At 46.1% G+C, this 17,166-nt stretch overlaps 1 protein-coding gene across 1 annotated transcript in view; it reads left to right on the forward strand.

Moving 5' to 3' along the window:
* Positions 1-1,013: 1,013 nt before the first annotated feature.
* The window catches only part of LOC141134348 (uncharacterized), a 78,560-nt gene continuing 62,407 nt past the window's right edge, over positions 1,014-17,166 (forward strand). The window contains exon 1 of the mRNA XM_073623917.1: positions 1,014-3,594. Coding sequence (XP_073480018.1) covers positions 1,930-3,594 — 1,665 coding nt within the window. The 5' untranslated portion in view covers positions 1,014-1,929. The remainder of the gene's footprint in view (positions 3,595-17,166) is intronic.

The raw sequence follows: 17,166 nt of genomic DNA on the forward strand, positions 1-17,166 counted from the left end.
ATACCGGGGTTATGGCAGCTAGCTGTTGCCATAACAACGATATCCGTCCCCAAAGCAGGGACGTACATCGGCCTGTGGCAGTCTGGAAGTGGTTAAGTCAGCAGCTACAGTGTTTGTAGCTGTTGACTTTAAAAAAAAAAAAAATTGCCGGTGGAACACCGATTTAATCACTTCTTCCGGACCACCCGCCGTCGTTTTACATCGCTACTTTTGAAGAGGAATACCGTTGTTATGGTAGCAGCTAGCTGCCATAACCCCGGTATCCTCTTCAAGAGCGGGCGGTCCGCTTCAAGATAAGAGTGGTCTCTGCAGCGGATTCGCCGCAAGATCACTTTTATCGGCAGTAGGGAGAGGGAGCCCGCCGCTTACCGGAGCTGTCGGTAGCGGCGGAGACGATCGGATCCTCTCGCTAGCCTGACATGGAGACAAGTGAGGGGAAGATGGTCCCTACCCATCTCCATATCATTGCAGGGCGGGAGCCACGTCAAAACGTCACTTCCGCCCAATGCTCTTAAAGGGACATTTTTTTTAAATTTCATTTTAGTGTAAATATGAGATGTGAGGTCTTTTTGACCCCAGATCTCATATTTAAGAGGTCCTGTCATGCTTTTTTTCTATTACAAGGGATGTTTACATTCCTTGTAATAGGAATAAAAGTGACCCTTTGTTTTTTAAAGAACAGTGTAAAAATTTTAAATAAAATGTAAAACAAATAAGAACTTTTTTTTTTTTTTTTTTAAACGTGCCCCATCCTGCCGATCTCGCGTGCAGAAGCGAATGCATACGTGAGCAGCGCCCGCATATGAAAGGTGTTCAAACCACACATGTGAGGTATCGCTGTGATCGGTAGAGCGTGAGCAATAATTCTAGCCCTGGACCTCCTCTGTAACTCAAAACATGCAACCTGTAGAATTTTTTAAATGTCGCCTATGGGGATTTTTAAGGGATAAAAGTTTGTAGCCATTCCACGAGCGGGTGCAAATTTGAAGCGTGACATGTTGGGTATCAATTTACTCGGCGTAACATTATCTTTCACAAGATATAAAAAAATTGGGCTAACTTTACTGTTGTCTTATTTTTTTAATTCAAAAAAGTAAATTTTTTTCCAAAAAAATGTGCGCTTGTAAGACCGCTGCGCAAATACGGTGTGCAAAAAAGTATTGCAACGACTGCCATTTTAATCTCTAGGGTGTTATAAAAAAAATATATATAATGTTTGGGGGTCCTAAATAATTTTCTAGCAAAAAAAAAAAATGTTTTAACTTGTAAACACCAAATCTCAGAAAGAGGCTCGGTCCTTAAGTGGTTAATATCATCTGTGAGAGGTGGCATAAGTGTGAACTGCAGCCAGGATTTCAGAAGACTGTTCTGGTACATCATTAGTTAACAGAGAAAGCAGTTGCAGGTAGCTGAGTTGCCTCACTGGCAGTGTTTGAGGGAGAGGGGGGAGGAGGGTGCTGAGGTATGCAGCATGCAGTGTGCTCTGGAGGTTGTGAAGACTCTGCAGGGGGGAGAAGAGGCCAGTGCAGTAGCAGATGGAGTTTTGATAGTAGATTGAGCAAACCTGCTGCCTTCAGAAGCCGTGTCTCTGCTTGGTGACTCTGAGGAAGTGCCGCTCCAACCATCCTGGATCTGCTGGCTACTCTTTTCCCCCTCCTCTCTTGAGGATTTGTTATGCCTCGGGTGCAGTGAAACAGCAGTGACAGGGATCAGTAGGTACAGCTGGTCTCTCTGTATGTGCTGCTCTGTAGGGGGAGGTCAGTGGCCCCCCCAAGGACAGAACCAGGGACAGACTTGCCCCGGGAACAGCCTCCCCAGGCCAGGGACTGTCCCCGGAAACGTCTGGTCCCCCTAGTGTAACAGGATTTGACCCCTCCCATCTGCATTCTTCCCCATGTCAGATGTTCATTGCCTTTTCTGCTGTCAGCGATGGCGTCTGCTAACCTGAGAGCTGAGCTGGAATGTTTCGTTTGTCTGAACATTTATACAGATCCTGTAATGCTGAGATGTGGACACAACTTCTGCCGGGTCTGTATTGATCGTGTGCTGGATACACAGGAGGGGTCTGGAGGTTATTTCTGTCCTGAATGTAGAGAGAAGTTTCAGGATCGGCCTGCACTGCAGAGGAACATAACACTACGTAACATAGTGGAGAATTTGCTGTCTGCTCAGCCAGATCAGGAGGAGTCGGGGGTCTTCTGTACTTACTGTGTGGACTCTCCTGTACCTGCTGTTAGATCCTGTCTGCTCTGTGAGGTTTCTCTGTGTGATAAACACCTGAGAGCCCACAAAAAGTCCCCAGAACACGTCTTATGTGACCCCACCTTGTCCATGGAGAGCAGGAAATGCTCCGTCCATAAAAAGATCCTGGAGTATTACTGCACTGAGGATAATACCTGTGCCTGTATGTTGTGTGTGACTGGAAAACATAAAGGACATGAGATGGAATCACTGGCTGAGGCTTCTGAGATGAAGAAGGAGACACTGAGGAATGTTCTGCAGAACCTTCTGATAAAGAGAGAGGAGACGAAGGAAAGAGTCCAGAGTCTGCAGGAACACAGGAGGAAAGTAGAAGAAAAAACTGCTGGTGACACCGAGAGAGTCACTGCCCTGTTTAGAGATCTCAGGAGACGTCTGGAAGACCTGGAGAAGAGAGTCCTGAGGGAAATCTCCGGGAGGGCAGAGCAGATCTCCATCTCCATCCGGGATCTGGAAATAAAGAAGGAGGAGCTGTCCAGGAAGATGCGTCACATTGAGGAGCTGTGTAACATGACGGATCCACTGACTGTCTTACAGGAATCAGACACAGGTGACTTGTGTGATACTGAGGATGGAGATAATGAGGACAGAGAGAGACGTGAGGAACTCCTCCATGATGGAGAGGATAAGGATGTGGATGGGATATCACACACATTACACACATTATCTGATATAATAACAGAGGTAAATGTATACTTCTATATACAGGAACCTGCAGACATATTACTGGATGTAAACACGGCTCATAATCTTCTACATATATCAAATTACAGAAAAACTGTATCAAATGCATATAGTAACCAGAATCGTCCAGTAACACCAGAGAGATTTCAGTATTGTGGTCAGGTGTTGAGTAGTCAGAGTTTCTCCTCAGGGAGACATTACTGGGAAGTGGAGGTCGGGGGATCAGATTGGTGGGGAGTTGGGATGTGTTACCCCAGTATAGACAGGAGAGGAGAGCAGTCAGTGATTGGAAGGAATAGCAAGTCCTGGGGTTTGTACAGGGAAGGTGATCAGTATGAGGTAATGCATGACAGGAAAAAGATCTTCTTTCCCACCAATATCTCCAGTAACAGAGTCAGGATATATCTGGATTATGAGGCCGGACGGATCTCCTTTTATGATCTGTGTGACCCGATCCGACATCTCCACACCTTCACCACCACCTTCACTGAGCCCCTCCATGCTGGGATATGGGTAGGGAAAGGTTGTATAAAGGTAGTGGAGGGAATCAGGAGATGGGAGAACTCCGCCCAGAGATTAGGAAGATCACAGGAAAAGGGGGGATGGAATTGGTGGATAAATTATATATTGGGAAATTATAGTTGGCTGAAATAACTAATCAACTACAGGAGTCACTGCTATTAGACAGCCATTAGGATATCTATCTATCTGATATTAGTTTTCCTATCATTTTTCAAACAGGAAGTTATCACATTGAGTTACACTTGAAAATTTTCCACCTTCTCCTCCCCCACCCTCTGCTCCTCCTCTACATATAGTCACTTTGTGCCGAGTAGCAGCAATGAGCAGATTCAGAGGATACCGTCAAGGAGGAAATAGAGGAGAGGTGACCACATCCTATCCCATCACAGTGACCACACTGCATCCTCTGTACATCTAGGAGGGGTCACATGACCCCATGTGGGGGGAGGGGGCCGGGAAGGACAGAAGTGAGGTCTGGTAGATGGTGGGAGAGGTGATGAGCTCCGTCTGTACTGGGAGGACTCATGGAGATCTGGGGAGGGGAGAGGGGTGAAGGGTGACAATAGAGCAGGTTGGGGGAGGGGCAGAGGAAGAGGAGCGGTATAACCCGGTGTGTGTGTGTACAGAGCAGCATAGAGCTCTCACCTTCCCCAGGATGTACAGGACATAAAAAGGAGACGCATACTGCTAATATATCATCACACACTAACCTGTCTGCATCCTACACAATTGTATTATAGGAATCTGTATGAAGGAAGTATGGTGGCCGCCATTGCTAACTATTTCTAAAGAATACTAGTTCCCTGGCTGTCATTCTGATCCAATGGCTTCTGTACTTTCTATGTCAGTAACCCGGAACAAGTATTCAAACTCGGAGTTCTGACTTAACTCTAATTTCCTGATCGGCATGATTGTTCCAGGTCAGTGTCCCCAAACACTGAGTCCCCAGACAGCCAGGAGAATAGCATTTTCAGAAGACATCCAGCAATGGCCCCTCCATATTCCCCTCAGTACAGGTGTAATGGAAGTCACAGCCGGGGAATTTCTTGTTGCGTTGTTTGTTTTCATTTTACCCGAATACAAAATGAATGATAATCTATAATGTATTTTGGTTGTTTTATTCAATTTCTTGGGAATATTTACAAATTCATAAACTGATCTTTTATGTCACTTTTCTTATTACTTGTATGAAAATTCCCTTTTAAAAATAAACTTTTAATATAGATCTCTTCCATGACATCCTGTTACAGAGAATTCTGGGCTTTCCAATAAGACAGCCCAGCACTAGCTGGTCACTTGTGGACTGTCTCCCTCTAATTGTTCCCCCATACAGAGACAAGGGGGGGACAGAGACAGGTAGAGGGGTGTCCTTCCTCTGACTCCTCCATCTGTGGTCTGAATAGCAGGAAAGCAAATTACAATCTTCACAGGGCAAAGGAGAATGAATAAGTTGAAGAGTTGGACCACCTACTGGCTGTACTGGGTAAATGCAAAAAATGAACATATCGGAGTATGAAGCAATTTAAATAAAAAGAAATACAAACATGTTTTAAAGCAATAATTTATAGTCCTAAACATTATAACTGAACAAAGAACATCTGTCCAACAACACTACATTCCCTATAAGTCTGATTCATATATGGAGGACATTGGTGGATGAAGAGAGCCCATCGGTAGTACATTGTCTCCACCAGCCCGGATTATAACTTGGTTTGTCTCCATCCTGTTATGTGTGGAGTCCCCGGTGTTCTTCCAGTGTTAGTGTCTGTTAGGGATGGTCCCGCTGTTTGAGTTGAACATGGGGGACAAATTTGAGCGCCACAGAACGCCCCGTAATGCACTGCGAGATGGTAGTGCATAGGCGTCTTACAATTGGCCAAGGAATGCACCTGACCTGCATGCTTTGGTCAATCACAATGCGCTCTGCTGAGAGAGCCATAATTGGCCAAAGGCAGGGTGCCTTTGGCCAATTATGGCTCAGGGGGCTAAGTCCACGCCCCACACTATGTAAGGCTGCTGCTTACACGGCGGCCGCATATAGTATAATGAATGAAGAGAGATTAGGCAGCTTAGTTAGTAGCATACAGGCAGTGTATTTGATATACTGTATACAGTATCTCACAAAAGTGACTACACCCCTCACTTTTTTGTAAATATTTTATTATATCTTTTTGTGTGACAATACTGAAGAAATTACACTTTGCTACAATGTAAAGTAGTGAGTGTACAGCTTGTATAACAGTGTAAATTTGCTGTCCCCTCAAAATAACTCAACACACAACCATTAATGTCTGAATGACTGGCAACAAAAGTGAGTACACCCCTAAGTGAAAATGTCCACATTGGGCCCAAAGTGTTAATATTTTGTGTGGCCACCATTATTTTCCAGCACTGCCTTAACCCTCCTGGGCATCAAGTTCACCAGAGCTTGACAAGTTGCCACTGGAGTGTTCTTCCACTCCTCCATGAGGACATCACGGAGCTGGTGGATGTTAGAGACCTGAGGATGCCCCACAGATGCTCAATAGGGTTTAGGTCTGGAGACATGCTTGGCCAGTCCATCACCTTTACCCTCAGCTTCTTTAGCAAGGCAGTGGTCGTCTTGGAGGTTTGTTTGGGATCGTTTTCATGTTGGAATACTGCCCTGTGGCCCAGTCTCCGAAGGGAGGGGATCATGCTCTTCTTCAGTATGCCACAATACATGTTGGCATTCATGGTTCCCTCAATGAACTGTAGATCCCCAGTGCCGGCAGCACTCATGCAGCCCCAGACCATGACAATCCCACCACCATGCTTGACTGTAGACAAGACACACTTGTCTTTGTACTCCTCACCTGGTTGCCGCCACACACGCTTGTCACCATCTGAACCAAATAAGTTTATCTTGGTCTCATCAGACCACAGGACATGGTTCCAGTAATCCATGTCCTTAGTCTGCTTGTCTTCAGCAAACTGCGGGCTTTCTTGTGCATCATCTTTAGAAGAGGCTTCCTTCTGGGACGACAGCCATGCAGACCAATTTGATGCAGCGTGCGGCTTATAGTCTGAGCACTGACAGGCTGACCCCCCCACCCCTTCAACCTCTGCAGCAATGCTGGTAGTATTCAGGGTTCAGTGCAGTCATGGGCAGGAGAGGGTGCGTGGTAGGCTGCACCCTCTGTGGTCTCAATTTTTTCCCTGGTGACCAGCTGTTGATGCTCCCACTGCATGATCTCCCTTGCAAGTGACTGTAGTATAGTATAGTGGTATATACTGGGAGGTACTACAGCCAGATAGGTGTTTCAGCTTAATATTGCAACAAAGGTAAAAAAATATGACAGATGGTGGAGCTTTTTAAAGAGGGGGGAGAAGATGAGGGCAATGGAGGGAGGGAATTGTATGCAGAGGGAAGAGCTGCTATTTGATGCCATTCGGCAGGTATGTGTATGTGGCGGGCATGGTTGAGTTCCTGCACCTATTCTCTGAGAAAAAAAGCCCTGATTATAACATACAATAAACAGCTCTATGGCAATATCCTAATTCCATAAAATTGATAAATAAAAGTGAAAATATATGTATAACGTGCTGCAGTAAAACCAATAAATGTGCATACACTAAAACAACTATAGCTGTGTGAAATTATTATGCTATTGCATTTAAGACAAAAAATATCCAACCTAAATTACTAAGCACAAAGCAAATAGAAAATTAAACAATCCTTTAAATAAATCACATCAACATAATACTTCTTAAAGTGATTCTAAAGGCAGAAGGTTTTTTTTATCTTAATGCATTCTATGTGACTCAAATGCATATACAGAATTTTCAATAACACTGTTAATCTACAGATTTAAAGGTTTGAGCAGGTTAGGCCAAGAATTGGGCTTGGTGTTTGACCACCAGGATTTGTAGGCAAAAAAATGACTGCCTAAGCGCAAACTACAGCAGCACTCAGTCCCCAATATAATACATTATAATAATACATTTTATTTATAATGCCCTTTTCATCAAAAGATCTCAAAGTGCTACAGGTTAGAGCTTTGCTAAAGCTTTGTTTGTTAAATCTTTGCTAAAAATAAATGTCTTAAGACCTTTTTTAAAACAGTCAGTGGATTGAGGAGCCCTCAAGACATCAGGTAGGGAATTCCACAGGCGCGGGGCAGCTGCACAAAAAGTCCTGTCTCCCATTGTCTTCCGTCTAGTTCTAGGTATTTGAAGAAGGTTTAAGTGAGTAGAGCAGAGGGAACGTGATGTGTTTTGTGGTTTGAGAAGTTCTTTGAGATAAGGGGGGGGGGGGGGGGGGGGGCATGTCCATGTATGCATTGGTGTGTGATATATGGGAAAGCCAAAAGCAGATGTGCCCATGTGACTTTTATGAGTGGTGCTAAATACAATGGTCCAACAAAATGTTAAAAACATACAAAATGTATTACAAAATACATAAAAAACACATACAATTTGATTTTAGGTTATATCATCAGTACACAAATTAGACATGTATATACAACATATCACCCATGGTTACAGGAACATATCATTTTCAATGCATGAAGGCCGTAAACTCTCTACGCTTTTCATGTGGCAACGCCCACTTCTTCAGTAGATAGCCCAGTCTGAAACTTTTTGTGTATATCTGTGGAAAAACCATGTCATAAGATAACCACAACAGATTGAATAATTTGAGGTTGATGCATTTAAATTAGGGGAATATAGAGAACACATCAGTTTTCAAGGAAAGGTTCCAAAATACATGGAGAATATACTCACACCAGCGTTGATATAGAGGATAGGCAAAACGATGTAGGCTAACGATCAAATATATATATATTAACCACTTGACAACTGGGCACTTAAACCCCCTTCCTAACCAGACCAATTTTCAGCTTTTGGTGCTCTCACATTTTGAATGACAATTACTCAGTCATGCAACACTGTATCTATATGAAATTTTTGTCCTTTTTTTCACACAAATAGAGCTTTCTTTTGGTGGTATTTAATCACCGCTGGGTTCTTTATTTTTTGCGCCGTAAAAGAAAAAAGGCCGAAAAATCTGTAAAAAAATACATTTTCCTTCATTTCTGTTATAATATTTTGCAAATTAGTAATTTTTCTTCATAAATTTTGGCCAAAATTTATACCGCTACATATCTTTGGTAAAAATAACCCAAATCGGTGGATATTATTTGGTCTTTGTGAAAGTTATAGAGTCCAAAAGCTATGGTGCAAATATCTGAAAATTGATCACACCTGAAGTACTGACGGCCTATCTCATTTCTTGAGACCCTAACATTCCAGAAAAGTACAAATACCCCCCAAATGACCCCTTTTTGGAAAGAAGACATTCCAAGGTATTTAGAAAGATGCATTGTGAGTTTTTTGAAGTTGTCATTTTTTCCCACAATTCTTTGCAAAATCAAGGGTTTTTTTTTACTTTTTTTTCCCCACAAAATTGTCATATTAGCAGGTTATTTCTCACACACCGCATATGCATACCACAAATTACACCCCAAAACACATTCTGCTATTACTCCCGAGTACGGTGATACCACATGTGTGAGACTTTTACACAGCGTGGCCACATACAGAGGCCCAACATGCAGGGGAGCACCTTCAGGCGTTCTGGAGCACCCAGGCCAATTCTGACATTTCTCTCCTACATGTAAAAATCATCATTTATTAGCTAGAAAATTACATAGAACTCCAAAACATTATATATGTTTTTTAGCAAAGACCCTAGAGAATACAATGGCGGTCGTTGCAACTTTTTATCTCGAAACAGTAAAGTTAGCCTAATGTTTTTGCATAATGTGAAAGATGAAGTTACACTGAGTAAAAAGATACCCAACATGTCACCTTTCAAAATTGCACGCGCTTGTGGAATGGCGCCAAACTTTGCTACTAAAAAATCCCCATAGGCGACGCTTTAAAATTTTTTACTGGTTACATGTTTTGAGTTACAGAGGGGGTCTAGGGCCAAAATTATTACTCTCGCTCTACCGATCGCAGCGATACCTCACATGTGTGGTTTGAACACCGTTTTCATATGTGGGCGGGACTTACGTATGCGTTCGCGTCTGCATGCGAGCACACAGGGACAGGGGCGCTTTAAATTTTTTTTTTTTTTCTTTATTGTTCATTTTACTTTATTTATTTTAGTTTGATGCTTTTTTCCAAAAAAAAAAAAATTTTGACCACTTTTATTCCTATTACAAGGAATATAAACATCCTTGTAATAGGAATATGGCATGACAGGTCCTCTTTACAGTGAGATATGAGGTCAATAAGACCCCACATCTCACCTGTAGGCTGGGAAGCCTGAAATTAAAAAAAACAAAAAACGATCCTTGCTTCGATCGTAGCGGTGAGTCGGTAGAAGCGCGGGAGGGGGGGACATCCCCTCTCGCCTCCCGTAAGAACGATCAAGCAGTGGAACAGCTGCTATGATCATTCTCATGGTGTAGGGAATCGCCGGCTGAAAAAGCTGATATCTGAATGATGCCTGTAGCTGCAACCATCATTCAGATATCTCCGCACAAAGTCAAGGACGTTGTATGACGGCCGGCGGGCGGGAAGTGGTTAAAACGCTTTTTTTTTTTTAACACAAAGTTGTCCATTTATACAATATTTCTACCACATAGCATGTACATACCAAAAATGACACCCCATAGATTCTCCTACTCCTCCTGAGTACGGCGATACCACATGTGTGAGACTTCCACAGCCTGGCCACATACAGAGGGCGAGTACAGCTGAGCATGGCTCAGCATGGCAGGGTATGGCGGGGTATTGCGGAGTATGGCGGGGTATGGCGGGGTATTGCGGAGTATGGCGGGGTATTGCGGAGTATGGCGGGGTATTGCGGAGTATGGTGGGGTATTGCGGAGTATGGCGGGGTATGGTGGGGTATTGCGGAGTATGGCGGGGTATTGCGGAGTATGGCGGGGTATGGCGGGGTATGGCGGGGTATGGCGGGGTATTGCGGAGTATGGCGGAGTATGGCGGGGTATTGCGGGGTATGGCGGGGTATTGCGGAGTATGGCGGGGTATTGCGGAGTATGGCGGGGTATTGCGGGGTATTGCAGAGTACGGCGGGGTATTGCGGAGTATGGCGGGGTATGGCGGGGTATTGGGGGGTATGGCGGGGTATTGCGGAGTACGGCGGGGTATTGCGGAGTACGGCGGGGTATTGCGGAGTACGGCGGGGTATTGCGGAGTACGGCGGGGTATTGCGGAGTACGGCGGGGTATGGCAGAGTACGGCGGGGTATGGCAGAGTACGGCGGGGTATGGCAGAGTACGGCGGGGTATGGCAGAGTACGGCGGGGTATGGCAGAGTACGGCGGGGTATGGCAGAGTACGGCGGGGGCATGGCAGAGTACGGCGGGGGCATGGCAGAGTACGGCGGGGGCATGGCAGAGTTCGGCGGGGGCATGGCAGAGTACGGCGGGGGCATGGCAGAGTACGGCGGGGGCATGGCAGAGTACGGCGGGGGCATGACAGAGTACGGCGGGGGCATGACAGAGTACGGCGGGGGCATTGCAGAGTACGGCGGGGGCATTGCAGAGTACGGCGGGGGCATTGCAGAGTACGGCGGGGGCATTGCAGAGTACGGCGGGGGCATTGCAGAGTACGGCGGGGGCATTGCAGAGTACGGCGGGGGCATTGCAGAGTATTGTGGGGGCATTGCAGAGTATTGTGGGGGCATTGCAGAGTATTGTGGGGGTATTGCAGAGTATTGTGGGGGCATTGCAGAGTATTGTGGGGGTATTGCAGAGTATTGCACAGCATTGCAGAGTATTGCACAGCATTGCAGAGTATTGCACAGCATTGCAGAGTATTGCAGAGTATTGTGGGGGTATTGCAGAGTATTGCACAGCATTGCATAGTAGTGAGGGATGGCTGAGCAAGGATGGATGGATGGCTGGATGTCTCTGTGCAGCGCTGTGGGCACTACACATACAGCCCACAGCACTGCAGACATCCATCCATCCCCCTCCCCGCTCACTGTGTACCGATCGGTATACAGGAGGGGAGGAGAGGAACCGGTGTCATCAGATGACGGCGCGATCATATGGTAAACGGCCGCGATCAGCGGCCATTTACCGGGATCCGTGATGCGCCGGGTCCTCTGGACCCGGTGGTCACGGATGTGTTCGGGTGCGCGCCCCAGGGGGCGCGAGAGAGGGGAATTCTGGGAGGACGTCATAGTACGCCCTCCCAGAGTTATCCAACCGCCCTGCAGCCGTCATTCGGCTATGGGCCGGTTGGATATCAATGCTGTGAAGGGCAATCCACAGAAGTGGTTCCAAACGGAAGCTGATGGGACTTTCCTTCCTGATTGGCTGAGACACAGCAGCGGCACCATTGGCTCCCGCTGCTGTCATTCAAAGTCAGTTAGCCAATCAGGAGCGAGAGGGGGTTGAGCCTGAACCATGGCTCCGTGTCTGAATGGACACACAAAGCTGCGGCTCAGCTTGGGTGCCCCCATAGCAAGCTGCTTGCTGTGGGGGCACTCGGCAGGGAGGGAGGGGCCAGGAGCACCGGTGAGGGACCCGAGAAGAGGAGAATCTGTGCTGCTCTGTGCAAAACCACTACACAGAGCAGGTAAGTATGACATGTTTGTCATTTTTAAAGTAAAAAAAGAAAAACAGACTTTAGTATTACTTTAAGTGGAAAGAAAAAATAGTCCCCCTGTAAGTAAGGAGATCTTCTATGTGCTTGTAATATAAAACACCATTGTTCTGTGCTCTCAAACGTGACCATGACACCAACCCCTTAAGATTATCCACTCACCAGAGCCAAATGACCCAGATGGCTAACATGGGTCAAAAAGGCTTTAACTGTAAGAGCCCTTTCACACTGGGGCGGTTTGCAGGCGTTATTGCGCTAAAAATACCACCTGCAAACCGACCCAAAACAGCCGCTACTGTTTGTTCAGTGTGAAAGCCCGAGGGCTTTCACACTGAAGCAGTGCGCTGGCAGGAGAAGAAAAAAACTCCTGCAAGCCGCGTCTTTGGAGCGGTGAAGGAGCGGTGTATTCACCGCTCCTTCACCGCTCCTGCCCATTGAAATCAACGGGGCAGCGCGGCAATCTAGAGGCAATACCGCGGCTATAGCCGCGCTATGCGAGCGGTTTTAACCCTTTGTCGGCCGCCAGCGGGGGTTAAAACCGCACCGCTAGCGGCCGAATACCGCCGCAAAAACGACGGTAAAGCAGCGCTAAAAATAGCGCTGTTTTACCGCCGACGCCCCCACCGCCGCTGTGTGAAAGCAGCCTAAATCTCTGATGTCTTTCACCTTATACACAGGAACCATCATCGCACTGTAACTCCTCTTCAGGGCTCCAAACTGTTGGTCACCCATATCAGAGCATAAAAGAACCAATAGATGATCTCATTGTGCAACCTGTTTATTAAAAATTAAATGACATCCCCTTGTATTAAAATCCTTATGTAGTACACTCACATCTATGCTGCGCGGGACCGGCACTCATCAGAGGCGGCTCTCTAATTAGGCACTTTAGGCGGTCGCCTTAGGCCTCACACTCCCAGGGGCCTCGCAGCTGCCTAATTTGCCTGATGTGTGTGGGAGGGAATGTCCCCCAGTCGGTGTCCCCAGGGCCGGCTCTCTGCAACTAGTTCTCCCCTGCCTGTGGACTGACCACTTGAGCACTGCCCAATATTCCAGGGTCAATGGGTGGCTCCATGTACTCCCCTCCACTGGCTCCTCCCCTTCTGCCGCGCTCTGCGGATCTCCTGCAATGTTCAGAGCACGGATAATGCCAGCAGTGGCCGAGCAGCTCTCTGATCTCCTCTGCAGGTCAGGATGGACATCTGCAATGGAGGACTTGCCACTGTCGGAGCAGGCACCTGACGATCATCGCGGAGCCTGTCTGCCAGAGCTTCAAGGTACAGCATGCCTGCGATCCTGCCTGACACCGACACATCCCATGATGTCACCTCCTGACCGAGGGTACCCAAAACATCCCCGCTACCAGCCGCCCCACACACACAGCCCTGGTGATGTTATGTATGCCATCTGGCTTATGATGTCATCTACAGACCCCCTGTTATCACCATTATCCTCCTAATCATCTCTCTGTGCCTGGCATCCTACCACCCTACCCCTGTCATCATCATCCCCCCTGTACCCATCTGCCAGCTTCCTAGCATCTCCCGCCCCATGTCATCTTCACTCCCCTGCACTCGTCTACCAGCTTCCTAGCACCCCGCTCCCTGTCATCTTCCCCCCTCTGCCAGCTTCCTAGCACCCCGCCCCGTCATCTTCTTCCCCCCTGCATTCATCTGCCAGCTTCCTACCACCCTGCCCCCTGTCATCTTCATCCCCTTTTTACCCCACTGCCAGATTCCTACCACCCCGCCCCCTGTCATCATCATCCTCCTGTACCCCACCTCTGGCATCCTATCAGCCTACCCCTATCATTATAGGGGAGATATGATCTCAGCCTCTCACCCCAGTGCTGCCACCATCACCCCACACTGCATCCTGCCATCCAACCAACTGTACCCCAACAGTTGCATCACACACCACAATACTGCCCTGCCACCCAGTGAGAGGTAATGATGTGCAGTAACCTCTAGCATCCAATCAATGAGTGGTAATATTGTGCAGTAACCTCTAGCAACCTATCATTGAGGGGTAATATTGTGCAGTAACCTCTAGCAACCGGTGAGTTGTAATATCGTGCAGTAACCTCTAGCAAGCAAACATTAGGGGAGATATGATCTCAGCCTCTCACCCCAGTGCTGCCACCATCACCCCAAACTGTATCCTGCCATCCAACTAACTGTACCCCAACAGTTGCATCACACACCACAATACTGCCCTGCCACCCAGTGAACTGTTATGATGTGCAGTAACCTTTAGCAACCAATCAGTGAGGGGTAATATTGTGCAGTAACCTCTATGCAACCTATCATTGAGTGGTAATATTGTGCAGTAACTTCTTGCAACCAATGAGCAGTTTTGATGTGCTGTAACCTAGCAACTAATCAGTGGGCCTGGAGCAATCAGTGAGCATGAACCAGATGTTTATTTTTACATTAATAACCACTTCAGCCCCGGAAGAATTTACCCCCTTCCTGACCGGGCCATTTTTTGTGATATGGAGCTGCGCCGCTGTAACTGACAACTGCGCAGTTGTGCAACGATGTACCCAAACAAAATTGACGTCCTTTTTTTCCCACAAATAGAGCTTTCTTTTGGGGGCATTTGATCACCTCTGCAGTTTTTATTTTTTGCGCTATAAACAAAAAAAGACAGACTATTTTGAAAAAAGCTATATTTTTACTTGTTGCTATAATAAATATCCCCAAAAAATATCTAAAAAAACTAATTTCTTCCTCAGTTTAGGCCGATATGTATTCTTCCACATATTTTTGGTAATTTTTTTTTTTTTTCCGCAATAATCGGATACTGAATGGTTTGCGCAAAAGTTATAGAGTCTACAAAATAGGTTATTGATTTATGGCATTTTTATTATTATTTTTTTTTAGTAATGGCGGCGATCTGCGATTTTTATCAGGACTGCAACTTCGAGGTAGACAGATCGGACACTTTTCACACTATTTTGAGACCATTGACATTTATACAGTGATCAGTGCTATAAACAGCCACTGATTACTGTATAAATATCATTGGCAGGGAAGAGGTTAACACTAGGGGGCGATCAAGGGGAGCGAAATTGCTAGGGGTTGTGGGGTCCCCCGGCTCCCGTGTCACTGGGTTTGATTGACAGCAGCGGGAGTCAATGGCTCTTGCTGCTAACAATCTATTCAATGAGGACCCGAGACAGCGGCTGAAGCTGCTGTGCTCGTCCCAGTCGCTGGAACGAACAAGTTCAGGTAAGTAAAAAGGGGGGGCTCTGGGGGGCAGCTGCATCACAAAAGGTTTTTTAACTTAATGCATAGAATGCATTAAAGAGGAGGTCCGGCCGTTTAAGAAAAAAAAGTCAGCAACTACAAACACTGTAGCTGCTGATTTTTAATAAGGGCACTTACCTGTCCAGCGAGCCCACGATGTCGGCCACCGAGGCCGATCCGTCCATCAGATCGGGTGCCGGCGCCGCCATCCTAACTAAGGAAAACAGGCAGTGGAGCCTTGCGGCTTTACTGCCTGTTTCCTACTGCGCATGCGCGAGTTGCGCGGCGCTTTGTGAATGGCCCTGTGGTTTTCTGAGACACACACGTGTCCCAGAAGACAACGGGGCAGCTCGCCGAAGAGGAGGAAGTGAAGGAGCAGCGCCGTGGAATTGGAAGAGGCAGATTAGGAAGACTGCCTAGCAAGAGGCATTTCTGGTAAGTAAAAAAATTTTTTTTTCGCATTTTTTTTAGATTTTTTTTGTAGAATGTTAATGGAATTTTAAATTTTAGGGTGGACCTCCGCTTTAAGGTGAAAAACCTTGGAGGTATTACAACCCCTTTAGTATATGCAATTTGTACAGTTCATTTTTTTCACTTAAATTATTTTTCCCATTATAGGAGTGAGTGGGGCCTCATGTCTAAGATTTGCCTAAGGCCTCACAAAGCCTAGAGCTGCCTCTGCTCATTATATCCAGCATTCGTTTGTGAGGAGCACCACTGTTCCTAGGTCTGCGGTCCAGGACAGGCAGTGACGTCGGCGTTGACCAAACCTGCCTCAACTCCTTTCACCCGGATTGGGCATCCTCAGGAAGCTAGGAAGACACAATTTTGCCCAAGCTTTTATATCACTGAAGGTTAACCTCTCTTAATGGATTGTTATTGCTGCTGGACTTGCTGTTAGACCTAAGAGTCCCACTCCATTAAACCTGACAAAACACTGTAACCTCATTCCTGCCATTTATTTTAAGGCAAAAAATTGGAAAATAAAATCACACATATAGAAAATCTCAATAAACCATGGTTTATGCAACTAGATAACCCAAATACCACCACAGTCACACTCCTAACTAGAGACCCCATAGTGGGGAAAACTCATGTCAGCTAAAGGTACAGTATATGAATATTTAACAACATATTTTAAAATCCACGTATATAAAAAAATTATCTAAGAAAAATAAAAAGCAAACTATAAAGTTGAAAAATTATTATTTTCCCCAAAAAAACATTGATCAGACCAAACATTATAAATTGAAGCAGACCTTGTAAAAACTGGAAATAAACAATGTTTAAAGCTATGTTAAGACCTTTATTATTATTATTATTATTATACAGGATTTATATAGCGCCGACAGTTTACGCAGCGCTTTACAACAACATTAGGGCAGACAGTACAAGTACAATACAATTCAATACAGGAGGAATCAGAGGGCCCTGCTCGTTAGAGCTTACAATCTAGGAGGGAGGGTCAAGTTATACAAAAGGGTAATAGCTGTGGGGGATGAGCTAATGGATAAAATAATGCAGTTGTTAGATGGAGGCAGGATAGGCTTCTCTGAAGAGGAAAGTCTTCAGGGATCGCATAAAAGTGGATAAATTTGGAGACAGTCTGACAGATTGGGGTAGGGAATTCCAGAGCTCGGGGCTCGGGAGAAGTCCTGGAGGCGGATATGGGAGGAGGTGATGAGGGAGCTAGAGAGCAGGAGATCTTGGGAGGAACGGAGATGGCGTTTAGGTTGGTATTTTGAGACTAGGTTAGTGATGTAGCTGGGGGCACAGTTGTGGATGGCTTTGTAACTTATTGTTTGTATTTTGAATTTAATTCGTTGGGTGAGTGGCTTTAG

Source organism: Aquarana catesbeiana, linkage group LG03, assembly GCF_042186555.1.
Source record: "Aquarana catesbeiana isolate 2022-GZ linkage group LG03, ASM4218655v1, whole genome shotgun sequence".
Taxonomy (NCBI): domain Eukaryota; kingdom Metazoa; phylum Chordata; class Amphibia; order Anura; family Ranidae; genus Aquarana; species Aquarana catesbeiana.